Source organism: Bubalus bubalis, chromosome 6 (assembly GCF_019923935.1).
Source record: "Bubalus bubalis isolate 160015118507 breed Murrah chromosome 6, NDDB_SH_1, whole genome shotgun sequence".
NCBI classification, from domain to species: Eukaryota; Metazoa; Chordata; class Mammalia; order Artiodactyla; family Bovidae; genus Bubalus; species Bubalus bubalis.
The window spans coordinates 43,519,826-43,547,578 of record NC_059162.1 but is presented as its reverse complement, the minus strand read 5'-3'; the positions used below and the strand labels follow the sequence as shown (position 1 = coordinate 43,547,578).

The 27,753-nt window shown below is 37.8% G+C and overlaps 1 protein-coding gene across 3 annotated transcripts in view; it reads left to right on the top strand.

Moving 5' to 3' along the window:
* Window positions 1-27,753, top strand: part of AGL (amylo-alpha-1, 6-glucosidase, 4-alpha-glucanotransferase) — a 100,491-nt gene that overhangs the window by 2,968 nt on the left and 69,770 nt on the right. Inside the window, exons 1-2 of one of the 3 annotated variants that reach the window (XM_045166071.1) lie at window positions 16,671-17,022; window positions 17,548-17,697. In XM_045166071.1, the coding sequence (XP_045022006.1) occupies window positions 17,616-17,697 (82 nt within the window). In that variant the 5' untranslated portion in view covers window positions 16,671-17,022; window positions 17,548-17,615. Of the gene's footprint in view, window positions 1-16,670; window positions 17,023-17,233; window positions 17,469-17,547; window positions 17,698-27,753 lie in introns of those variants that run through there. The other 2 variants (XM_006049777.4, XM_006049778.4) reach the window with 2 other exon arrangements.

Here is a 27,753-nt window from a genome sequence, read left to right as displayed (position 1 = left end):
CAGAAGTTGGATTGGAAAAGATTTAGAAATGGCCAGGGGGAAAGAAAGAGAAACAGCACGTAGAAATGATTTTTCAAAAATTTGAACAGAGGAAATAGGGGCAGAATCTAGAAGGGAGTGAAGAAATTAATTGAAAAATTTCTTCTCTCTCCCTCCTTTCCTCTTTTTCTTTCTCTTCATTGGGAGACACTTGATCCTGTTTTCAAAAGCTCCAACTGAAGAAAGTGAAAGTGAAATTCTCTCAGTCGTGTCTGACTATTTGCGACCTCATGGACTGTATAGTCCATGGGATTCTCCAGGCCAGAATACTGGAGTGGGTAGCCTTTCCCTTCTCCAGGGGATCTTCTCAACCCAGGGATTGAACCCAGGTCTCCCGCATTGCAGGTGGATTCTTTACCAGCTGAGCCACCAGGGAAGCCTTGAATATTAAGATAAAAGATAATTAATAACTTCAGGTACCTTAGAAGGTGGGAATGGGTAAAATAAAAGCACCAGAGGAGGAGTTAGCCTTAGGAAAAATAATTGCCCCTATACTGTAACAGAAGGAAACTAGAATAGTATGGACAGATAATGGGACAAGTGATGGAGTTCTTTTAAGGGCTTCTGCTTTCTCTGTGGTGGTTTAGTCGCTAAGTCGTGTCCAATTTTTATGACCCAATGGACTGTAGCCCACCAGGCTCCTCCATCCATGGTATTTCCCAGGGATCAAACCCAGGTCTCCTGCACTGCAGGTGGTCTCCTGCATTGCAGACAGATTCTTTACTGAGCCACCAGGGAAGGATGTTTTATTTTAGTTGTGTTATGGTTGCTGTTATCCAGGCTAGAATACTAGAGTGGGTAACTATTTCCTTCTCCAGGGTATCTTCCCAATCCAGGGATGGAACCCAGGTCTCCCACATTGCAGACAGATTCTTTTCCATCTAAGCCACCAGGGAACTCTCCCAAAGCAGGCTATGCAGAACAACTGGTGATTGATTATCACCAGTAAATGAGCTATGTAAGATAGGTCCCAGGGAACTCTCCCAAAGCAGAGAATGCAGAACAAACTGGTGATTGATTATCACCAGTAAATGAGCTATGTAAGATAGGTCCCCTGAGGTTCACCAGAACTCTGGGCGAATTTTACATGATCATACTTAAGAACAAGCTTTATTGAGGAAACTTAAGGGGTCAACAATAAGAAAAGTCACAAATCCTTTGATTTTCCCATTTTCCCCATGAAGACGTACAAAGGGCCCTTGGCCATCTCATGGACACTCGGTCCAGTACTCCAGGGCAGAGTCCCCACTGCCCTGTTGCTCTCATTTCTTACAGGGCAAGCACGACAGCAACCATAATGGGAAGAGATATGCACACAACTTAAATGTCAGGCAATCTGGATTGCATGTCATCTGTTTAGAGGAAGTAACTGTGAAAACAGCTGCCCAGCACCTGAGGACAGTAGAAACCATAGAAAGCTGTAGTTCCTGCAAGAGGCTAAAACAATTTCATCAGTCTTACAGGAAGCTGAGTTCAAGCGTGACTTTTCCCACTGGGTAAAGGGTTATTCCTGCATCCAGGTAGTCCAGGGGTTCAGTAACCAAGAATGAGTTCTTGCGGTTACTTTCAGAGAATCCTGCCCCTTATGCCATGAAATTCTATATATTATTCAACAAATGACATTTACAATAGCTTGTACACATATTTTAGCGGACTTCTCTTACTTTATTTCTTCACCCGGGTGGTTTTTAGAGAAAAGGAAGAAACAGAGGATATGGTTTCAAAGTGAAGAGAGGTGTTATGAAACAAACCATAATGTTCCCGGCACTTTACCACTAAAAATGTTTAAGGGTAATTTAGAAAGAATATTTCTAAATGTGATTTCTGATACATATACAAAAATAACATACACATAAATACCTAAATTTCATAATGGCAACATGTAGCATGAGGGTTTTTTCCTTTTATAACAAAGATGGATAAAAAGAAAACAAAGGTTAAGAGAACAAGAGCAGAAAATGTCCAATATTTTCCCTTAATTGGTTTAGAGTTCTAGAACAAAATAATAGAATGTTTATTACTAAGACACAGAAAGTATAGCTTTTGTTGATAAATATGACATTTCTGAGGCCCAATATGTCTATAATATGAAAAGTTAAAAAGTTGAACGCAGCAGAGTAAGTTATCAAGTAGTCCTTTTGGTGGTTTTATTTTACTCTCAAGTTACATAAAACTATGCAATATTGAAATTAGTGGCAACTCATCTTTCTGATCAAATTCAGCAGTAAACAAAATCTCAGTACCTTGATGTTATTGAGAGATGCCATGAGAAAAAGTTTTCAAGTTGATCAGAGACAGGACATGTCCCCTGGAAGCTAGAAATGATGCTCTTTGTTTTTTTCCAAAAACAAAAATCATCAAGTAAAAAGAGATGAAAAATATGGGGAGTGCAAAGAAAGAAAAGTTTCCCTTCTCCGACAAAATAAAGAAAAGGGGAATAAATGCCGCAAAAAATAAATGCAAATAAAAGTAAAAAAAAAAAAAAAAGAAAAAAGAAAAGACAGCTTAGGGCAGACAAAGTCACAGGTTTGGGAATTTTTAAAACATCCGAATGAAATGGCTAGCTGATGGCCTACAGATTCTAGAAGAGCAGAAAATAGAGGGTCCCTAAAAGCAGAAGTTTAGGAAAGGCATGACCTTGAGCCACAAAAGCACAACTAGTACTTCTTAAACTTGAATGTGCTTGCAAATCACCAAGAGATCTTGACAAAATGAACTCTAATTAATAGGCCTAGCATTAGGCCTGAGATTCTGCTTTTCTAATAAGCTCCCAAGTGATGCCAATGCAATTGGTCCCTGGATCACACTTTGAAAATAGCAAGTGTCACATTGATGACACCCAGCTTAATCTAACATCCTGGGAACCCAAATAGAAGCTTTCTATGTAGTCATTCAGGCACAGAAATGTATAGACCTTCACAAGACCAGAAAATTAGTCACATCAGAAAACAAGAATCTGTTAACTTTATATGAGTTATTGAATTATTTTTGCTTTATGCTAATCAAACTTATTAACATAAACCTGTCATAAGAATACTATGCTATTTTTCAGATAATCCCAGAATTACTGATAAAGCAGTATGTACTCACTGTCAGCATTCCATGGAAATACACATGGGAATTACTATAAAAGGCAGTGGCACCCATTTTACATGGAAACTTCACAGGCTTAAATGTGAGCACAGTACTTCACTCAGCTCTCAGGTAAAGCACATGCCTTCTAAGCTGTCGCTGCCCACCTGAGCTTTTCCCAGCAAGGAGGACGAAGACATTTGAACAGTAGATTGAGCCCTGCTAATGAGAATGCCTGGAATATGTTTCAGTTTAGTCAGTTCAGTCGCTCAGTCACGTCCAACTCTGCAACCCCATGGATGGCAGCATGCCAGGCCTCCCTGTCCACCACCAACTCCTGGAGTTTACTCAAACTCATGTCCATTGAGTTGGTGATGCCATCCAACCATCTCATCCTCTATCGTCCCCTTCTCCTCTCGCCTTCAATCTTTCCCAGCATCAGGGTCTTTTCCAATGAGTCAGTTCTTTGCATCAGGTGGCCACAGTATTGGAGCTTCAGCATCAGTCCTTCCAATGAATATTCAGGACTGATTTTCTTTAGGATGGACTGGTTGGATCTCCTTGCAGTCCAAGGGACTCGCAAGAGTCTTCTGTATCACCACAGTTCAAAAGCATCAATTCCTCAGCACTCAGCTTTCTTTATAGTCCAACTCTCACATCCATACATGACTACTGGAAAAACCATAGCTTTGACTATGCCAACCATACTTTGTTGTCAAAGTAATGTCTCAGCTTTTTTAATATGCTGTCTAGGTTGGTCATAGCTTTTCTTCCAAGGAGCAAGTGTCTTTTAATTTCATGGCTGCAATCACCATCTGCAGTGATTTTGGAGCCCCCAAAAATAAAGTTTGTCACTGTTTCCATTGTTTCCCCATCTATTTGCCATGAAGTGATGGGACCAGATGCCATGATCTCAGTTTTCTGAATGTTGAGTTTTAAGCCAACTTTTGGCTTTCACTTTCATCAAAAGGCTCATTAGTTCTTCTTCGATTCCTGCCATAAGGGTGGTGTCATCTACATATCTGAGGTTATTGATATTTCTCCCAGCAATCTTGATTCCAGCTTGTGCTTCATCCAGCTTGGCATTTCTCATGATGTACCCTCCCTATATGTTAAATAAGCAGGGTGAAAATATACAGCCTTGATGGACTCCTTTCCTGATTTGGAACCAGTCTGTTGTTCCATGCAGTTCTAACTGTTGCTTCTTGACCTGCATACAGATTTCTCAGGAGGCAGGTCAGGTTGTCTGGTATTTCCATCTCTTGAAGAATTTTCCACAGTTTGTGGTGATTCACACAGTCGAAGGCTTTGGCGTAGTCAATAAAGGAGAAGTAGATGTTTTTCTGGAACTCTCTTGCTTTTTCGATGATCCAACAAATGTTGGCAATTTGATCTCTGGTTCCTCTGCCTTTTCTAAATCCAGCTTGAACATCTAAAAATATTATGGTCTTCCCTGTTAGCTCAGCTGGTCAAGAAACTGCCTGCAATACAGGAGACCCAGGTTCAATCTCTGAGTCAGGAAGATCCTCTGGAGAAGAGATAGGCTACCCACTCCAGTATTCTTGGGCTTCCCTGGTGGCTCAGACAGTAAAGAATCCACATGCAATGCGGGACACCTGGGTTCAATCCCTGGGTTGGGAAGATCCCCTGGAGGAGGGCAAAGATCCCCTGGAGGAGGGCATGGCAACCCACTCCAGCATTCTTCCCAGGAGAATCCCCATGGACAAAGGAGCCTGGCAGGCTACAGTTCATGGGGTCACAAAGAGTCGGATATGACTGAGCGACAAAGTGCACACACACACACACACACACTTTTTATATATTTCTTTATTTTCAAACCTAAGGCAGTTACATTTTATTATCCATTTTTCTTCCAGTTTTATTGAGATATAACATAAAGCACTGTATAAGTTTAAGTTATGCAACATAATGATTTGATTTGCATGCATCATAAAATAATAACCCCAATAAGTTTAGTGTGCATCTGTCATTCTATATAGATGCAAAAGAAAAACAATCTTCGCCGTGATGAGATCTCTTAGGATTTACTCTCTTAACTTTCTTCCCTCTCCCAACACCCCCTCCACCCCACTTCTCTGGTAACCACAAATCCAATCTTTTTCCCTATGAATTTGCTTGTTTGTTTGTTTTCAGAGTATAATTGATTTACAACGCTATATTAATTCTTGGTGCACAACAGTGATTCTCATATTTTTTAACTTTTTCTTTTGTATTGGGGTATAGCTGATTAACAATGTTGTAATGGTTTCAGGTGAACAGTGAAAGGACCCAGTCATACACATATATGTTATAAAGTTTACTATGCTTAAATCTCTACCTAAATTCTTTCCAGTAAAACATTAAAAAAAAAAAAGAAAGTGAAAGCTTATTAGTGTTTTTCCATAATCAAAGAAGCAATCATTTGCCTTGACAGGATATGTTACCTATGTTCATGGAAAGAATTTTATAAAATGTTGATTAATTTAATGTAAAGTTTTGCTGATTATCCACTATGTTGCATTCACGATGTACAAACCATTTATCACTGTGTAAGCAGGAAAATTACTCCCTCAGTCACTGTAAATTGAGAAGAGGGCTTTTTTTAAACCTTAGGAAATTAAAATAGATTGGCCTTTGTAGTTATACCACTGACCTTTCCTCAGAATTTACTTGATCATCAGTGAAATACTTTGGTTAACTGTTCTGGTAAATTAGGTTATGGTGGTGGCGGTTTAGTCGCTACATCATATCCGACTCTTGTGACCCCATCAACTGTAGCCAGCCAGGCTCCTCTGTCCATGGGATTTCCCAGGCAATACTGGAGTGGGTTGCCATTTTTATACTGATGATTGGTCATCAAATTGAGAATCTATAAAGCAGGTATCACTCATAGATTACTCTTCATCTAATTTTATTTTCATACAATGTACTATGTGATGCTTTCTATAACATAAAACCTACATTGAAAAGTTAGTCAAAGTACCTCTGTTCTCCAGTTCTGGTTTCATATTACAGTTTGTACATCTACCCTTAGACAGCCTATCAACTTAACTCTTGAGAATTAAATAATGTGTGTGTCTATAAGCTTAAAATGAGAAAGTAATGAATAGTGAGATGGATTTTTAGGAAAACTGCAATCTTCTCTTAATCCCAAAGTCTAAATATTTCAATTCAACAATGCTGAGTCAAATTAAAATGCATGATTGCTCAGTTTTGCACTGTTTGCAGAACTTGGATACTTTCATTTTATATTTCAAAATAAATCAACACTATGAAAGTTACCAAGTTTCATGCAGTCTCTTGGGGAAAGGAGAGGGGAGAAAGAGCAAGGGAAACACTGTGGTTCTTTGATACCCTCCAAGATGTTGTATTAAGTCTTTGTTTATTATACAAACAGTATGTATATACCCTCCAAGATGTTTTATTAAGGATTTATTACACAAACATTATATATTAAGTTTGTTTACTATACAACAACCTCCAGTTCTAGGTATGTTTATATTTTCTCCCCTCAAGAACTCACTCTCTGTAGGAGAAATGGATCTATGACTGCTATTGTCAGGATATCTTATGCATTCTTCCATTTTGGAAGCTTTGTTTTGAGAAGTCTGTTTTCCACCATTTGAGTTGGGCAAAAGACCCATGAAATCAGCTGTCCAATCAACTCCAATTCATAACTGAGAAAGATTTAAAACTTAAACAAAATTAATAATAGCAATAATAATACTTTTGAAAAGATAGTAAATGCAGCATTGTTCGCACCATACTATATATACTAGCCATAGGCTTATTATACTGCCATGAGATATAGCAAATTCAAGCCCAGCAACCTTTCCTGTGACACTCCAAAAAGGAAAAGGAGATGCATATCCTTAAGAAGAAATAAAGGATCATCTCAATTGGTGCAGGAAAAAAGCATTTGACAAAATTCAACATCCTTTTGTTCAAAAATTCAACAAACTAGGAATAGACAAAAACTGCTTCAACAAATAAAAGTCATGTATGAAAAATTTGTAGCAAAATCATACTCAGTGATGAAATACTGAAGCTTTTCCTCTAAAATCAAGAATAAGGCAAAGATGCCCACTTTCATCACTTACATTCAATATAGTACTAGTCCTCACTAGAGCACTTAGGTAGGTTAAATAAATAAACAAATAAATAAGTAAATGGTATCCAAATAGAAAAGAAAGAAATAAAATTACCTCTGTTCACAGATGTTATGATCTTATACTAGAAAACTTTAAAGATTCTACAAAAAAAAAGAAAAAAACTATTACCACTAAGCAAATTCAGCAAAGTAGCCGGATAAAAGTCAATACAAAAATAAGTTGCATCTCTATACACTAACAATAAACATCTGAAAAAATTATAAAAACAATTCCATTTACAATACCATCAAAAAGAATAAATAATTAGTAATTAACTTAACCAAGGAAATAAAAGATTTGTGCAATGAAAACTACAATACATTGCTAAAGAATTAAAGAAGACGTAAGTAAACAGAAAGATATCCCATGTTCATGGATTGGGAGGTTAAATATTGTATCAGTCACAGTAATACACAGATATAATGCAATCTCTATCAAATCCCAATGACTTTTTTTTTTTAGAAATACAAAAATTTATCGTAAAATTCATATGGGGATGACAGGAGACCCCAAATATTTGACCCCAAATGTCAAATCAATTTGAAAAAGAAGAACAAAATTGGAGAACTCACACTTCCTGACTTTAAAACTTACTACAAAGCTACAATAATCAAAATAGTATGGTAAAGAAATAAAGACAGATGTATAGATCAATAGACTAGAATATGGAGCACAGAAACATATATTCATACATATGGCCAAAATATTTTTTGACAAGGATGACAAGACCATTCAGTGGGAAAAGGACAGTCTTTTCAACTAACGGTGGGGGGAAAACTAGATATTTCTATCCAAAAGAATGAAGTTAGACTGATAACTAATGAATATGCATTAATTCAAAGTGGACCAAAGACTTAAATGTAAAACTATATCACATAAATATTTATATAACTATAGAACTACAAAACTCTTAGAAGAAAATATAGGGCATAAAGTTCATGATATTGGATTTGGCAAGATTTCATGGATAAAACACAAAAGGCACAGATGATAAAATTAAAAAATAGATGAATTGCACCTCATGAAAATTAAAAACTCCTGTGCATCAAAGAACACAATTAATAGAGTAAAAAGGCAACCCATGAATGGGAGAAAATGTTTGCATATCTATATGTGATAAGGGATTACTAGCTAGAAAGTATAGAGATCATAACAAGAGAAACAATTCAATTCAAAGATTGACAAAAACAGACAATTCTCCAAATACAACACACAAATGGTCAATAAGCACATGCAAAGATGCTCAACATCACTACTATTAAGGAAATGCAAATCCAAATCAGAATGATGTACCTCAAACCCTTTAGGATCACTGTTATCAATAACAATAAGTGTTGACAATGATGCAAACAAACTAGAACCCTTGTGCACTGTTCATGAGAATGTAAAATGGTAAAGCTGCTATGGAAAACAGTATGACAGTTCCTCAAAAACTGAAAAATAGACTTACCATATGATCCAACAATTCCACTTCTGGTACATGCAAAAGAATTAAAAAGCAGGGTCTTGAAGAGATATTAGTACAGCCATGTTCTCAGCATTATTCACACTAAAATGAGGAAGCAACCCAAGTGTTCACTGACAGATGAATAAATAAATTGTATACACATACAATGGAATATTATTCAGCCTTAAAAAGGAAGGAGATTCTGACATAAGCTACAACATAGATAAGCCCTGAGGACATTATATTAAATGAAATAAGACCAACACAAAAAGAGAGATACTATATGATTGTACTTATATAAGGTATCTGCTGCTGCTGCTGCTGCTGCTGCTAAGTCGCTTCAGTCGTGTACAACTATGCTTCCCGTCCCTGGGATTCTCCAGGCAAGAACACTGGAGTGGGTTGCCATTTCCTTCTCCAATGCATGAAAGCGAAAAGTGAAGTCGCTCAGTCGTGTCCAACTCCAGCGATCCCATGGACTGCAGCCTACCAGGCTCCTCCGTCCATGGGATTTTCCAGGCAAAAGTACTGGAGCAGGGTGCCACTGCCCTCTCCGGTATAAGGTATCTAGAGTAATCAAAATCAGAAAGTCAGAATGATGCTTGCCAGGAGTTGGAAGGAGGGGAGAAATGGGGAGTTTATCATTCAATGAATATATAGAGTTTCAGCCTTTTCAAGATGAGAAGAGTTCTGGAGAGACAGTGGTGATAATTGTACAATAATAGGAATGTTCTTAATACCACTGAACTGTATACTTTAAAATGATTAAGATGGTAAATTGTATGCTATGTGTACTTTACAATAATAAAAATAAAAGAGGGAAAAAAACAAATAAATGTATCTCAGTGCGTTAGTTCTGTAAGCCTTGTTCAATGAAATATTCAACTACCTACACAAGAGCAAAAAAAAAGAAATAATGGAAAGAAGATTTAAGATGAAGTTAGCCTAAATGAATTATTCATTAAACCAGAAATAAAAGTATAGATATTCTAGCACATTTAGTTATTCATTCCTTCTATCTTTCTTTCATTCCTGTAGACATTTATTGAATGCCTTTAAGTGCCAGGCACTATACCAGGCAATGCAGAGCATAGTGTAATAGGGATAATATTTTTAAAGGTATCAATGCAGTTTTCTCATTTGTTTTTGCAACATACAAGATTTTCTCTATTCAGTCTAAGACATCTGCCTCAATAGAGGTCTTGGACCATTACAGAATGAATACAAAGGAAAGTTCAAAATAGGATTTTGCAGCAAGACTATAGGCATTTTTGAGATAGAAAAATGTTCAAAGTTCTTCTCAGTTCAGTTCAGTCACTCAGTCGTTTCCAACTCTTTGCAACCCATGAATCGCAGCATGCCAGGCCTCCCTGTCCATCACCAACTCCCGGAGTTCACTCAGACTCACAGCCATCGAGTCAGTGATGCCATCCAGCCATCGAGTCAGTGATGCCATCCAGCCATCTCATCTTCTGTCGTCCCCTTCTCCTCCTGCCCCCAATCCCTCCCAGCATCAGAGTCTTTTCCAAAGAGTCAACTCTTCGCATGAGGTGGCCAAAGTCCTGGAGTTTCAGCTTTAGCATCATTCCTTCCAAAGAAATCCCAGGGCTGTTCTCCTTCAGAATGGACTGGTTGGATCTCCTTGGAGTCCAAGGGACTCTCAAGAGTCTTCTCCAACACCACAGTTCAAAAGCATCAATTCTTCGGCGCTCAGCCTTCTTCACAGTCCAACTCTCACATCCATACATGACCACTGGAAAAACCATAGCCTTGACTAGACAGACCTTTGTTGGCAAAGTAATGTCTCTGCTTTTCAATATGCTATCTAGGTTGGTCATAACTTTTCTTCCAAGGAGTAAGCGTCTTTCATGGCTACAGTCACCATCTGCAGTGATTTTGGAGCCCCAAAAAATAAAGTCTTGACACTGTTTCCACTGTTTCCCCATCTATTTCCTATGAAGTGATGGGACCAGATGCCATGATCTTCATTTTCTGAATGTTGAGCTTTAAGCCAACTTTTTCACTCTCCACTTTCACTTTCATCAAGAGGCTTTTTAGTTCCTCATCACTTTCTTCCATAAGGGTGGTGTCATCTTCATATCTGAGGTTATTGATATTTCTCCCGGCAATCTTGATTCCAGCTTGAGCTTCTTCCAGCCCAGCGTTTCTCATGATGTACTCTGCATATAAGTTAAATAAGCAGGGTGACAATATACAGCCTTGATGTACTCCTTTTCCTATTTGGAACCAGTCTGTTGTTCCATGTCCAGTTCTAACTGTTTCTTCCTCACCTGCATATAGGTTTCTCAAGAGGCAGGTCAGGTGGTCTGGTATTCCCATCTCTTTCAGAATTTTCCACAGTTTATTGTGATCCACACAGTCAAAGGCTTTGGCATAGTCAATAAAGCAGAAATAGATGCTTTTCTGGAACTCTCTTGCTTTTTCGATGATCCAGCGGATGTTGGCAATTTGATCTCTGGTTCCTCTGCCTTTTCTAAAATCACCTTGAACATCTGGAAGTTCAGAGTTCATGTATTGCTGAAGCCTGGCTTGGAGAATTTTGAGCATTACTTTACTAGCGTGTGAGATGAGTGCAATTGTGCGGTAGTGAGCATTCTTTGGCATTGCCTTTCTTTGGGATTGGAATGAAAACTGACCTTTTCCAGTCCTGTGGCCACTGCTGAGTTTTCCAAATTTGCTGGCATATTGAGTGCAGCAGTTTCACAGCATCATCTTTCAGGATTTGAAATAGCTCAACTGGAATTCCATCACCTCCACTAACTTTGTTCATAGTCTTAGGAACAAAGTTCCTCAATACTTAGGAATTTTTAAGTGACTTTTCCTATGTTAGCTCTAAGAGCCCAACATTTGTTTTTCATTTCAATAGAAACGTGACTATATTTACCTCTATATGTGTACATCTCCATAAATTTTCCAACAAATATTTATTATATACCAACTGATCCTTACTTCATTCTTAGGCCCTACTCTTCCTCTGTTTTGTACAATTTAGACTGAAAACTTGGCTCTGACTTTGCTCTTTGATTTCACCTTTATACTACATAGAGTAAGAGACCTTCTGATGATGTCATTTGTTTCTTTGATCCAGCAAAGACAACCAGTCATCACCCCTTCTTTTTTAAGGCTATCCTTATTAAAAGCCTCATGCTTACACACACATGTATGCTCACTCACTCAGTCATGTCTGACTCTGTGACCCTATGGACTGTAGCCAACCAGACTCCTCTGTCCTGGGATTCTCCAGGCAAGAACAATGGAGTGGATTGCCATTTCCTTCTCCAGGGATCTTCCTGACCCAGAGGTTGAACCCATGTCTCTTGCATTGACAGGCAGGTTCTTTACTGCGGAGCCACCAGGGAAAGACAAATTAAAAGCCTAATTTTTGCTAAATGCTAAATGCCACTTTAAATGCTTTCATTATTTCATCTATTCTTCATACCAACCCCACAAGTAAGGTCTTGTTTTCTCCATTCTATATGAATCAACTATGATTCAGAGACATTGAAACTAATCCGAGGTCTGTTTGTCTCCAAAGAAGATGTTGTGCTACTTCCGTTTTGAAAAATCTGTTTTTCCACATCTCTGTACTTCCTTTGCTACCTCCTCTTCTTTTCCTTATTGGCTGTATCTGGATATTTCAAAATATGCAGAATAAATTATTCACCTTAGAAGGAACTTTGAAAACACAGTTTCAATTTTACAAGATAAAACTATTAATAATATTCATATATTATTGCTACAAAATAAAGTATGCAGAAAATACTGATGAATATAAAAACCAAATAAGGCAGCCCCTCCACTTCAGATTCAGAACCTCACAGAGTTGGCACCTAACCATAAATAATACCTCAAATAACTCCTTTTCTTTCAGCAAATACACACATACACAAACCTGAAGAAAGTCCCTTCTGACCACAGCCCTTCTCCCACTCCCCAGGTACATTAATATTAATCAGTGTGTTAGCAAACACTAAAGTCTCTGCCAAACAACTGAGATTATCCATCAGTTGTTCCTCAAGGAGAGTCTTCTCCCAACAACTCCAACATGAGGCTATTGTGTATATATAGATCGCAGTTATGCTCAGGACGAGCACATGACAAATGTTCACCAAAATGAAGGCTGCACGTTGGCACCACTGTCGCCCTAGAACGCAAATTCATTGGCATTCCAAGAACTTCACAAATAGCATGCAGTGTGACCTTTCTTTTTAAAAAGGATACCATGAGGCTTGGAAATTTAATCTCAGAAACATCATATTCAGTCATAATATTTTCATTACTTAACACTCTTCACTATATGAAATCTCTCAAACTAAGATTGTTTGGATTAACAGATCTTTTAAAATTCAAGCCTTTGTGTAAGAAAAATTCACTACTAAAGGAATTCACTTCATCAATTGGTTTTACTTCTTCTACCTGGTTGAAATATTGGACACTGAAGTGAGTGTTTTGTTGGAGGAAGGACAGCAGCAAAGGCTAATTTTGGAACCCTGGACAAGAAACATCAACAGGTGGGCAGTGTGACAAAACAGTGATAGGAGAATCTAAAAGCAGAACAGGGTATGGAAAGGAGAGACTAAACACAAATAGGAACGTGGACTGTTTCACAATATGGCCAGGACCCCCTTTGCTCTGATATTTGCACTTATACAGTAATCAGTATGTATTAGGCACAGTTGTTAGGTCCCTGTTTAATTAACAGTAGTTACTATGCTTATCCTTGGGCTTCCCAGGTGGCTCAGTGGCAAAGAAAATTTCATGTGTCGACGCATACCGAGTTCAATCCCTGGGCCAGGAAGATTCCCTGGAGAAGGAAATGGCAACTCACTTCAGTATTCTTGCCTTGGAAATCTCATGGACAGAGGAACCTAGCAGGCTACTTTCCATGGGGTTGCAAAAGAATTAGATGTAACTTAGCGACTAAACTACAACTATTTTTATCCTTACTTTACAGTTGGAAAGACCAAAGCCCAAAGAAGTTGAGTATTTTCCAAAGCCTCACAGCTGGTTAGTGGCAGAGCTGGAATTCAAACTCAGGCACCATTTAAAATCATGAATTATTATTTTACACAGCATACGTTCTAGAGCAGTGCCTCTCAAACTTGTTTTTAACTGTGACTCCCACGAGGAACATATGACCCAGTATATCAAAACCCACGTAATAGAAACAGAACCTTTATGAAATAATACTTTTACTAGATGCAATGCATTCAGATCTTTATTTCACTTTAAAAAATTGTTGGTTACAACCAATAACTTGACTTTACAACCCTCAGTGGGTTACACCTCACAACTTGAAAACTACTACTTTGGAGACCAGGGCTACAAATGGTAATTAAATATTTCTACTTGGATGTTTGACAGTCATCCAAGCAAATGGACAGTCATCTTCACTTGCCTGTTGACAGTCTACAACTGAACTTCTGAATTCCACCTTCCTCCCCTTTGTTTCCTCTCTCATTAACTGACAACTTCTTCTGTACTCTCCACACAGTAGCCACTTGACAAATGAAGCAAGCAAGCACCTGAAATGTCACTATCAGAACTGAGACATGCTATAAGCGTAAAATATACCTGATATTTAAAAGACTTAGTATGAAAAAATAATCTAAAATATTTTATTAATAACTTCAATTATTTGTGTGTTGAAATGATGTTTGTTACATTGAGTTAAATAAAATATATTATTAAAATTGATTTCAGATGTTTCTTTTTACTTTTTTTGATGTGGCTAGAAGGAGAATGTTCATTACCTGTGCAGCACATTATATTTCTATTGGACAGTAATGTTCTGGTTGCTCAAGCTAAAAACTTATGAATCATCCCTTACTCCTTTTCTCTCCACCAGCAAATGGTAAGCTTGACCATTAAAAGATTTATAGCTCAAGAACTTCTCACCACCTTCACTACTACACACACACACACACACACACACACACATACCACTATCTCTTGCTTAGATAGTTGAAATAGATTCTTAACAGATCTCCTTGCTTCCTTCTTCACCACATCTTACAATTTATACACTCAGTGAAGAATCTGCCTGCAATGAAGGAGACCTGGGTTCAATCCCTAGGTTGGGAAGATGCCCTGGAAAAGGGAATGACAACCCACTCCAGAATTCTTGCCTGGAAAATTTCATAGACAGAGGAGCCTGGTGGGCTACAGTCCACAGGGTTGCAAAGAGTTGGACACGATTGTTCGACTAACACTTATAAAGTTGACAGGTGATCCTTTTAAAAGGTCAGTTGATGTCACTCCTCTGTTCAAAATCCTCCAGTGGCTCTTTTTGCCAGAGCAAAAGCCTAAGTCCTTACAACAGCCTACAAAGCCTTTTAGTTCTGACCACCCACCCCACCCCGTCTATCTGTCCTAATTCCTTACCACTTCCTTTTTGACTCAGCTACAGTTGCCTCCTTGAATTCACCAAGTATGTTGCTACCTCCAGGCTCCTGCACTTTTGGTACCTCTGTATATAACCCTCTTACCCTGGATATCCTCTATCTTCTTTCTCTGTTTTGGAAATCAAATGTCAACTTACCAGCAAGTCCTTTACTGATAATTGTACTTAAAATTGCAAACCACCCTGTCCTGATTCTTCCATTTTCCCTTTCTTAGCTTTATGTCTTACAACCTTTAATTAATTATCTTACATAATTTATTTGTTTATCAGTCTCCCACCAATCACATGTAGGAGTGCCTTGAGGGCAGTGACTTTGTTTCATTGCTGCATTCCCAGCACCTTTGAGCCTGGCTAATGGTAGGTATTCAAAAAACTACCTGTTGAATGAATAAATGAGTTGTGCGTTTCCAAACTCAGTTTTGGACCATTTGTAATTAGGCATTCTCAGGAAACTCCTGAAACAAGTAAACATTTCGGTATCTTTAGTTTTTAACCCATTATTCTTCCTGGACCTAGAGTAATTCCACAATAAAGAAATCAAGATTCTTCTCCATACTTCAAACCTTTTCTCCATTTTCCCTGGAAGGTGGGCTTTCCTTTTCCCTCAGCCATGAATATCTCCTTAGGCATCTGTACCATCTCCTGAATGGCTGACCTGATACACGTGCAGCTGCAGCCAATATAGATTCTTCATCTTCGACGATCTTCCAGTCTATGCAGTGTATGTTAGGTACAACCAGATGTTGTAAACGCAAGTGTATTTGCCCTGTTGATTGTTTGCAGACTGGCCACACTTTACCTACCTAGTCCTGCCATGTCTGCCGTCAGGAAGATGTGGACACGTGAAGGAAGGAATGTCCGAGACTGTAGCCAGGCCCCTCATTTTAAAGATGAGGAAATCAAGACTCAGAGAATTTAAGCCAAGTAAACTGAGGCCACGTAAAAGGGTCAAACTGCTAAGTTGCTAAGTCGCTTCAGTCGTGTCCGACTCTGTGTGACCCCAGAGACGGCAGCCCACCAGGCTCCCCCGTCCCTGGGATTCTCCAGGCAAGAACACTGGAGTGGCTTGCCATTTCCTTCTCCAATGCATGAAAGTGAAAAGTGAAAGTGAAGTCGCTCAGGTTGTCTACTTGAAAGTTATACAGTCGTGTTCGACTCCTAGCAACCCCATGGACTGCAGTCTACCAGGCTCCTCCGTCCATGGGATTTTCCAGGCAAGAGTACTGGAGTGGGGTGCCATTGCCTTCTCCGAAAAGGGTCAAAACGAAGACACAAAACATAACGTGGTAGAAAACGCAAAAGAAGCCAGGGGGCTTGCCTCCCGCCATTTAGGGGGTTCACAAAATAATCCTCTAGTGCAGCTCTACCTAGCTCTCTACCGCAGCATTTTAATGCTCAACCACTAGCTCCCAAGGCTATAAAAGAGGAACGTCCCGCCGTCGCACCTCCCTCGGGGCGAGAAAAAAAGCGGCTCACAGCAGTCTCCCAGGCCCGGGCCACCAACGACTGGACTCTCGCGAGACTAGCGGTCCCGGAGACCTGGTGCCGAGCCTCCCGGAAGTGGGCGAGGGGACCTGTCAGCTCCCACCCAGCTGTGTGCTCTTGAGGCCCCGTGGGGGGGAATCGAGGGTCTCCCCGGGGACCGGCGCGAGGCGGAGTCACGGAGAAGCTCTCTGCCACTCACACGGCGGCGTCGGCCCTGCCCCGGCTGCCGCCGCCCCTCCCTTTGCCCTTCACGGCGCCCGGCCCTCCTTGTCTGCAGCTTCCTTCTGCGCCTGGGCAGCCTGCCTTTCCCCTCTAGCTTTCCTTCTAGTCTCCTCCCCCGACTCTTAACATTGGAGTCGCGGGTCCTGCAGTGTCCCAGAAGCCGCACGTATAACTTGCTCGGTGTAAGTGCTAGGAATGCCGCCGGCCTCCCGGGGAAATGCGTTCTTTCTATCTATAGCTCTGTCTGTACATTCTATGTTCACGGCAGCTATTCCAGGGGCAACAACTGTTTCCCTCTGTTCTCCTCTCCCCATTGGTGGCTTCCGACCCGAATTTGGGAATGGGGAGATCTCCCACCTGTTATCTTTGAGCAGGCTAATCTCTTGTAAGCAGAAGTGCCATATGACGCCTTCAGAGTCGTTTGGCTTGGGGCTGGGAATTTTACCCCCTACCCAACCTCAGGTTTTCCAAAACGTATTGCTTTTCTATGAAAATACTTCATTTTTTTATATTGTAATTTTTACCTTGGTCTTGTGCTCGAAGGGAGAAAGCAACTTTTCAATTTGTTTCTTCTGTTCTTATTTATAAGATTCATTCTCTGATAGGGTTAAAAACACGTTTTAAACATGTAAGTGTGTGGCTGTCAGCCCTAGAGAATTTAAGATAATAGTTATTTTCTTTAACTTAATTCCATTTTCGTCTCATAGGGGCAACTCATTCGATTTCGGAGTTCTGTTAATTCTTCTGAAAGATTTCAAATCCTCTAGAAGCCAAAATGGGACACAGTAAACAGATTAGGATTTTACTACTGAACGAAATGGAAAAGCTGGAAAGGACCCTCTTCAGACTTGAACAAGGTCAGTAGCAAGTCATTTGATTAGCTCTGTGTCTTTTACATTTTTAATTCATTATCATTAACTTTTTTTTAACTTTTAGATATAATTTCCAAGGACTTTTCTAAACCTGATTTGTGTGAAGACATTTCTGTGTTTTAAAAAATATCACTAATGAAAGTGAAAAAGTTTTGTTATGTTAGAATGAGGATAAAATTTCACTTTACTTAGCTTGCTAACTTCCACTTAAGACAGACGTTGCATTTATAATCAGAAGATTGACAGTATTATCTCCGTTAGCATTTACTATTAAAACTTGGCAAATTGTTTCATAAGTAACTTTATTTTGGGTATGTCTGTAGTTTTGCTGTTTTATAGCTCCCACCCTTTTCCTTTACTGGACATTTGCATTAGTAAAATAGATCACAGCAAAAAGTAAACTATTATTTATGTTTATCAAAAGCCTCCCAACTGTGGAGAAGGTAAAACTTGAAAATTTTTTTGCCAAATTAAAAGCGAAATAATTGATCAGGTTGTGTTGAAATATATTCTAGCTGTGATTTAAAAAATCAAATTATATTTCTATAAGACTAATCAAATAGATGCATTATTTTCTTAGACTTATATTTTACAACATTGAAAAAAAACATTTCACACTCATTTATGTTAATATAACTTGTGAAGTAGAAGTTTAATGTATGAGAAGTAAAATGCTATCCCCTCTCTCATCCTACCAAAATGGGTGTTGATAATAGTAAACATTTTGAAGAAAATTTTCCTCTGAATTTCTCAAGAGCTAATTTTTAAAAAAAATTTCGGCCGTCACATACGTTTCCTCCATGGCAAATCTTCATCTTCTTCCAACTCCAGAGCTGAACTTAAGATCTCTAAGTACTAAATCCATTTTTGGTTTTCCTGACTCTGCAGTTTTCTGGTTTTGATTTTTTTTTTTTTTCCCCATCCTCTTGAGTACTCCTGTCAACTTGGTGGTGTCTTTGCTGAGCTCTCTTCTTCCACATTTTGATTATGTGTATCTTCAAGGAATCCTTTCTTTTTTCACTTCTGCCCTCAAAGAAGTATACGTTCTCATGGCCTCAGCTGTTGCCTCCATACTGATGACTCCTTTTGGAAGAAAGGCCTTAAACTTTGCTTGCTTCTTAGAAGCAAGTGATTGTAATGGCAAGAGTAGAGAGCTAGAATTTTCCTGACTCTGCTGCTAGCAAATTGTTTGACTTTGGGAAAGTCACATTAATTCTAAACATTATTTGTGATGTTAAGATATTAATTTCCCCTTTTCTACATTGCTGAGTTTTGAGGCTCAAAATTAATAATAAACTGTTTTAAAGCCCCAAATAGATACAAAGGCTAGATCACTATGTCTGTCAATTCTTACCCTGGATTCTTGCCTTCATCCCAATATCATGATATGGAAGAGCCTGAGGATAGCTCCAGTTGGTTTTGCTTAAATCTAACATGTCCAAAACCATCTCCTCACAATTCTTACATGTTTTTGCTTCTCAGCTTTCCTGTTTACTTTAGTGATGTCTCCATTTTCATAGTTTACAAGGCTAGAAACTTTGTGCTCTTTGAAATTTTTTTTCTTTAGCTACAGCTTCTCTTTAAACCCTGTAATTTCTTTCCAAATGTCTCCTCTTGCCTACCTATCTCTTCCATATGCCTGAATATGGATGCTGAAATAATCTTCTTATGCCATCTCTTCTCTTTTTATTAATTGATGTTTATAATGTCGTTTAAATAGCTCTGCCTGGCTTCCAGGATTCTATAATGGGATCCACCTTGCCAAGCCAAGATTTTATCTCATTGTTCGTCATTATTAGTGTTCTACATCTTTACACTTCCCTTGTTAATTCCCTTCCGAGTGGCTTTTCTTATGCCTGTTCTTACCCCTCCACTCCTGTCAGATTCCTCTGTGTCTGTTAAATTCCTTTACTATCATTTTTATGTGTTGCCTCCCTCTCAACGTTCAGCTAAATTCCACTTCCTCCATGAAGCTTTTTCTTTATTTGTTGGTGTCTCCTTTCCTTGATTTCTGATTACAGTGGGCACAGGACAGTCAAGTGCTTAACGGTATAGCAGTGTCTAAAATCTTAGTGTCCAACTATAGTTTAAGATCTGTAAAGATAGAAACAGTATTACAAATGTAGTGCAGTGTACAACAGCTAATAAATCCTTGCTGGGTGATCATTATTCAAGTGCCAGTTAAAGCTAGCCTAGCTGTTTAAAGAAAGAGCTCTGAATAATATGGTTGACCCTGTAACTCTGATTAAAGCCAGTAAATTCATCCAAACGATATAAATGGGAGCATGTTGAACCTTTTGTGCGGTAATGATTCACTGTATTATTTTAGAAAATAATTGTACTGTGAAAGATGAAGAGAAGGGACATTGGAGGCAAGAAATCATGAAGAAAACTATTTTACAAACATGTCTGGTTTAACTACATTAGGGTTTTAAAAAAGAGGGGACAGAGTATAAGACATTTTAAAATTCATAGGACTTGGTGACCAATTAGGTGTAAAGAAAAGCTCTGGCAAATTTTGGTTCTTTCACCAAGCCCTTCTTCATTTTTCTTTCCTTTTCACTTTTCCCTAAGAAATGATTCCTTCTCATTTTCAAGGCTAACATCTCCATAGACTCTTCTAATTTAACAAGTACAAGACCAAGTAATTAGCCTTTCCCTGTCTTTCCTATCTCATTTAGTGGTAGAATAATGAGTAAAAGTCATTATTTCTCAAACCTGGGATTCTTCCATTTTTTATGTAGGTTGGTCAAATTTCAATTTTTACGTGTTTTGAAAGAAAACATTTATAAAGGTTCCATAATTAGGAGTCAAGTTTCTATAAATTGAGTGGAGGGAATGAGGTAGAAAAACTTAGTTTACAGTAATAGTGTAATTTCTCACCTTGCTAGTTTCCTTGTCTGCAAGAGGGAAATGGCTAATCTGAGTAAAGTATTCCTAGTGTGTGAGGAATAAGATAGCCACATCATGTACTGCTGTGCTAAGCTAATTTTAGCAAACTGAGCTATTAATTATGGAAACTGACATACTCTAGGTATTCTGATGTTTCATTTACTGTATATAAAAATTTTAGTTTCAAGAATATGGATTAGAGGTTACAGAGTGGCTATATATACCCTTTCAGGTATGCACTGCCTATCAGGATATAGAAAGAATAGGATTTAATTTTCTTTCTCTTCTCTCTTTCCTTTTGTCTCTCTGTGTATCTACCTATTTTGATTAGTTAAAATGAGTTAAGAGAAATTCCCTGGTGGTCCAGTGGTTAGGTCTGTGTTATCACTGTCAGGGACCCAGGTTTGATCCCTGGTCAGGGAACTAACATTCCATAAGCTGTGTGGCACAACCAAAACAAGTTTTTTAATATAAAAATAATTAAATTTTGCTAATATATGAATTGATATAGATGCTCTTGGTTCATATGTCAGTTGAGTTATAAACAAAAAAGATATGTTCTGAGGAAAAAGTGGAGGTTATAGGTCTACAAGAGGTTGACAGTCACAATGTCACTGGTTTGTTTACATTATGTTGCCATGAATTATACTTTTATCTAAGCCATGTTCGGTAGATATGCCAGTTATATTAAATAGTAGAATCTTTACCACACTTTGTAATGAGAAGCAGTGTAACCGTAAATTTCTGTTTTACCTCAAGAGGTTGTCAAACTTAAAGATGAGTTAGAGAGTGTTTGAAATTTGCTGTTTTTGTCCTTTTCAGAAATGACATGTAACTTTCTATAGTGTACTTAGAAAATATTCTCAGAAAAATTAAACACAGTCTAACTCTAAGGTAAACATGAATGAGAAAGTAAACTGCTTTTGCTGGAAATTAATGCTGTAGAGATAAGCACATTTCTTTCCTATAAAGGTTCAAGTGGCAAAAATTTTCAGCTTTGCAGGCCACATGCTTTCAATTGCAGCAACTGAGCTCAACCATTGTACTGTGAAAGCAGCCATAGATAATACATAAATGAATGGTGTGTTCTAATAAAACTTTATTTAAAGATAGGAGATATAGTTTACCAACCCTTGCTACAGGGAGAGCATTTTAAATATGTATTTTTAGTAACAATTCCATCATATGATTTCACCCATATAAATGAATATCTACTTACTTTAAAAACTGATAACAAAGTTTTCTGATCTGTTTGAAATCTACCCAATAAAGAATTTTAGTTGGTTTTCAGATCACCTCTTTAATGCATAAAATGGGACATCTCTTTAGCTTGTAAAAACAATTGATATATGTTGGGAAAATATATATATATATTTACAAGCACGTTTCAACAAAAATACTTGCATAATTAATGAATGGATTTGAAAAGTTAAGATCATGGATTAGCATAGCTACCAAGAACTTTATCCATTAGGATTTGGGTATCTTTGTGTTACATTTTTTTTTTTTTCAGATCTGAGACCACTAAATAAACTAAATAAACAGGACTTTAAATTACTTTATCACAAAATATTAAACCAAGACTTTTTAAATTAATGAAATGTATTTAATCACAATCCTTTTATGAGAGATATTACTAATTTTTAGTGAGAGTTAAAAGATTTGTTCCATTAATAAATAAAATTAATTATTTAAAATATTATTTTATTTACCTCTTGTCCTTATTTTGTGTTTTATAAATTATATAATCTATTAAATTATCATAATGTATATTATATAAGTAAATATTCATTATTGGAGAATACTTGTCATTTTCTTCTGAAGGTAGACCACTGATCCAAATACTGTTTTAGTGGTTTTGGATGAGTTTTAGCCTTTGTACCACAAGTTCTCTGAATCCTTGTGTAATTATAAAAACAATATTTGTATAAGCCGAACAGGGGACAGGTTGTTTAACTGTGCCCAGATAGCTGATCTCTGATATTTGTACTTCAGAATGACACCATTAATTCTGTAATAAACTTAATCATTCTTGGAAATTTAGTTCTCAAAATCACTTAAGTATTAAAACTTTATATTTTAATCCTTTGGGCAATTTACTTCTCAGTCTGTCTCTTCATAATAATAGTTCTAATATAAAAATGATGTTTCCCAATTACAAAATTATAAAAAGGTATAAAAGTCTTTTTTCTATGCTTTTTGTTTCAAAACAAAATTGTTTATACTGTCTTCAATTCAGTTCAGTTCAGTCGCTTTATACTGTCTAGACACTTTTAATACCTGCTTGTAGTATCATGATGTGTAAATTCCCTCTCCCTGCTTACTGCCATATGTCATCATACTTTTTCCCAGAAAGAATTTCAGAAGATCTCTATAGATACATAAAATGTAACAAAATATTGAAAGTAACATTATTAAATATCCCTTGATAATATGAGTTATAGTGGCTTTATAATATATTCCTGCTTACAGAATACCATTTGTACCATGATTTATTTAATCATTCTTAATCATTATATATTTAATTTGTTGTGAGTTTAATTATAATAAATGAAACTGTGCTGAACATCTTTATGTATGATCTATGTTTACATCACTGATTAATTGCCTAGAACATAAATGTCTTTATGAAATTATTAGCCAATAATATAAAACCTTATTAATATTCTTAGATTTGTGCCAAATTGCTTTATAGAAAAATTTGTGCATGTAGCTACTTGGAAAAAATTATTAGTTTCACTGTGTAGTGTGAGAAGTAAAAGTGAGTCCCTTAATTTTGGCCAAGTTACTTGATAACTCCTTTTGAATAATTTGTTTCTTCCTTGCCAAATCCATTTACTATGAGTAAATTTATATCCATATTTTGGTCCAATCCAGGAATATAGTTAGCAGTATTTATCACTTAATTATAAATTATAATTTTTTCTAGGAATTCCTAGAACATCTATTCCTTCTTCTTATTCATATTGCAGGATTTAAAACAGAACATTCATGTTTCTCTCTGCAAATATAGAAGTATTTAATTGGATTAGAATAAACTGGAAGAGTCCAGCTTTCTCTTACATCTTCCACTGGTTTCTTTTCTTCAAAAAGAATGTCTTCAGTTCAGTTGCTCAGTCGTGTCTGACTCTTTGCGACCCCATGAACCGCAGCACGCCAGGCCTCCCTGTCCGTCACCAACTCCTGGAGTCCACCCAAACCCATGTGCATTGTGTCAGTGATGCCATCCAACTATCTCATCCTCTGTCGTCCCCTTCTCCTCCTGCCCTCAATCTTTCCCAGCTTACCCAGTGTTTAATATTGTGGTGTAGAATTTACCACCTGTCAAACAGCACTGTGAGAGACTTATTTCTTCCAAAGAATGATTTTAGACTGACTAAAATATATCTACATGTTCTGTACTTCAGGATTTGCCTTGAACCAAACTGACATTCTTCATATATATAAATAAATAGCAGTTCTTAACTCATATTTCTGATTCATATCACCGGAAGTTCAGTTCAGTTCAGTTCAGTCGCTCAGTTGTTTCTGACTCTTTGCGACCACATGGACTGCAGCACGCCAGGCTTCCCTGTCCATCACCAACTCCCAGAGCTTCCTCAGACGCATGTCCATTGAGTTGGTGATACCATCCAACCATCTCATCCTCTGTTGTCCCCTTCTCCTCCCACTTTCAATCTTTCCCAGCATTAGGATCTTTTCTAGTGAGTCAGTTCTTCACATCAGGGGGCCAAAGTATTGGAGTTTCAGCTTCAGCATCAGTCTTTACAATGAATGTTCAGGAGGTGATTTCCTGTAGAATAGATTGGTTGGATCTCCTTGCAGTTCAAGGGACTTTCAAGAGTCTTTTCCAACACCATAATTCAAAAGCATCAATTCTTTGGCTCTCAGTTTTCATTATAGTCCAACTCTCACATCCATACATGACTATTGGAAAAACCATAGCTTTGACTAGATGGACCTTTGTTGGCAAAGTAATGTCTCTGCTTTTCAATATGCTGTCTAGGTTGGTCATAACTTTTTTTCCAAGGAGCAAGTGTCTTTTAATTTCATGGCTGCAGTCACCATCTGCAGTGATTTTGGAGCCCCCGCAAAATAAAGTCTGTCACTGTTTCCACTGTTTCCCCATCTGTTTGCTATGAAGTGATGGGACCAGATGCCATGATCTTAGTTTTGTGAATGTTGAGTTTTAAGCCAACTTTTTCACTCTCCACTTTCACTTTCATCAAGAGGCTCTTTCTTTAATTCTTCTTTGCTTTCTGCCATAAGTGTGGTGTCATCTGCATACCTGAGATTATTGATATTTCTACTGGGTTGTGCTTCATCCAGCCTGGCATATCATATAATATCACCATATCATATCATATCACCATGGCATATCATATCACCATTGCAAGGTTCATTGTATCTGTCTCCCTTGCTTATTTATAACATCTTTCTCTGACAGTGAAAAACCTGACTCTTATCACTGTTGTTTGTGAAATATATTTTCACCAGGTATAGAATTCTAGGCCAACTGTTATAATTTTTCAAAACTTTTAAAGATGTTGCTCCACTTTCTTCTTTCTTGCACTGTTGCCCATGAGAAATCTGCTGCCATTCTCTTCCTTGTTCCTCTGTACATACTCTGTCTTTTTTTCTCTGGCTGCTTATAAAATATTCTCATTGTCCCTAGTTTTGAGCAATTTGATACTGATGCTCTTTGGTGTAATTTTCTTCATATTTCTTGGATTAAGAATATTAAATTCTTAGATCTGTAAGTTTGTTTTTTTCATCAAATTGGGGAATTTTTACCTGTTATTTCTTCAAATAATTTGTCTCTTTTCATCTCTCCTGTGAGTACTCTAATTACATTTATGTTAAATCACTTAAATTGTCTGATGCTTTTTCAATTTTTTAGATTCTTTTTTCTCTCTTTGTTTCTTTTTCAGTTCAGTTCAGTCGCTCAGTCGTGTCCGACTCTTTGCGACCCCATGAACAACAGCACGCCAGGCCTCCCTGTCCATCACTAACTCCTGGAGTTCACCCAAACCCATGTCCATTGAGTCGGTGATGCCATCCAGCCATCTCATCCTCTATCGTCCCCTTCTCCTCCCGCCCTCAATCTTTCCCAGCATCAGGGTCTTCTCAAATGAGTCAGCTCTTTGCATCAGGTGGCCAAAGTATTGGAGTCTCAGCTTCAACATCAGTCCCTCCAATGACATAGTTTCTATTCCTGTGTCTTAAAATTCACTAATCTTTTTTGTCTGCCATGTCTCACCATGTCTTAATTTTGTTGCCTGTATTTTTCATCATCAAGTGCTGTAGTTTTAATCTCTAAAAGCTTAATTTGGATCTTTTTTATTTTTTCTTAATATTTTCCATGTATGGACCCAACTTTTTGACCATATGGAATACAGTTTTGATAACTGGAGTCCTTCCTTGTCTACTAGTTCAACATCTGTGTCATTCATGGATTGTGTTTTCCTCCTTCTTTGTATGTCTCATAATCTTTGTTTGGATGCCAGACATTATTAATTTTACCTTATTGAGTGATGATAGGTATTTTGGGATTCATATAAATATTCTTGGTCATTGTTCTGGAGTGAAGTTAAGTTACTTGGAAATATTACTGTCTTTTTGAGTTTTACTTCTATGCTTTGTTAAGCCAGTCTAGACCTGTGCCCTGTCTCGGGCTCATTATTCCCCACTCCTGAAGCAAGATCCTTCTGAACTTTCTACCCAGTGCCTCGTGAATTTTCTCAGTCCAGCTGGTGAGAACACATTCTGTTCCTGGTCTCAGGTATTTTTCCTCCCAGACATGTACTGGTTAGTACTGTTCTGAATACTCAAGGAATACATTTTCCAGATCTCTGGAATTCTCTCTCTGTGCAGCTTTCTCCTCGTCACCCACTACTCTCATCTGAAAACTCTAGCTACCTTGATTTCCATAAGTTCTTAGTTCTATCTCTTCAACATAGGAAGTCAGTTAGGTCTGCCTGGGTTCCTTCTCCCTGTGCCCCAACCTGTAAACTCTTTCAAGATAGGGCAGTTATAAGGCTTATCTTGTTTACTTTCCATCTCTCAGGGGTCACTGACTTTTGTTGCATGATGTCAGGGACTTGAAAAATTATCAGTTCATATATTTTGTCTGATTTTTTTTAAACTGTTGGTTTCTTTAAGTTTTGGGGAAGATGGTAAATCCAATCCCTGTTATTCCATCTTTGCCAGAAGCAGAAGTTGCAAGCCATTTAGATCTCTGTTTTCTCTATGTGGAATGCCCTATTCCAGATATCTGTGAGATCAACTCCCTTACCTCCTGTTTCTGTTTAGCAGGTTTTTATTGGATGCTGGACATTGTAAGTGTTCTGTTTTTATCTCTGAATTATTTTCTTGCTTTAAAGGAGTGATGAGTTTTATTTTAGAAGTCATTTACATTATTTGTGGATCAACTTAATCCTTTTGAGGCTTGTTTTTAAGCTTTAATAGGATAGGTTTATATTAGTTTGTACTCTAGGACCACTTTAACCCTGTTACTTAAGACATGACTTGAATAAAACAGCTGTTCAACAAGGTTTCCTTAATTCTGGCTGCTTAAAAATTGTAATGTATCCCATACCTGGGTGAGCACTAGGAATTGTTCAATTTACAGCTTCTACTAGTTCTTTTCCCAACCTCACCTCATGCAGTCAAACCCCATTTGTGTACAGTTTAGTTTTCAGGCAGATTCAACATGACTCTAGGTAAATTTCTGGAGCTCTTTCTTTGTTTAACTCCCTTCTTGTCATACTCTGCCCTGAAAATTGTATTCTCTTCCCCCTTCCAAAGCACTAATCTCTGTCTCCTCAGCTCAGTGAGATTACTGTTTCTACTCCCTGTGTCACAGCCCAGAAAGGTCCTCTAGTCTGAAAGCTAAAAAGTTTATAGAAAATCTCGGGCATCACAGTTCTTCTCTACCTATTTTTGAGAACAGCTGTTTCATATTTAGTTTATCAGCAGAGGGCAAGTCTAGTACCAATTACTCCATTATGGCCAGAAGCAGATATCTTCAGAATGATATTTTTAATACACAAGTTAGGTCCTGTCACTCTGCTCTAAGCTGTTCACTGACTCATTTGAGTCAGAGAAGAAGCCAAAATACTTACCGTGGCCTTCAAGTCTCTGCATGAT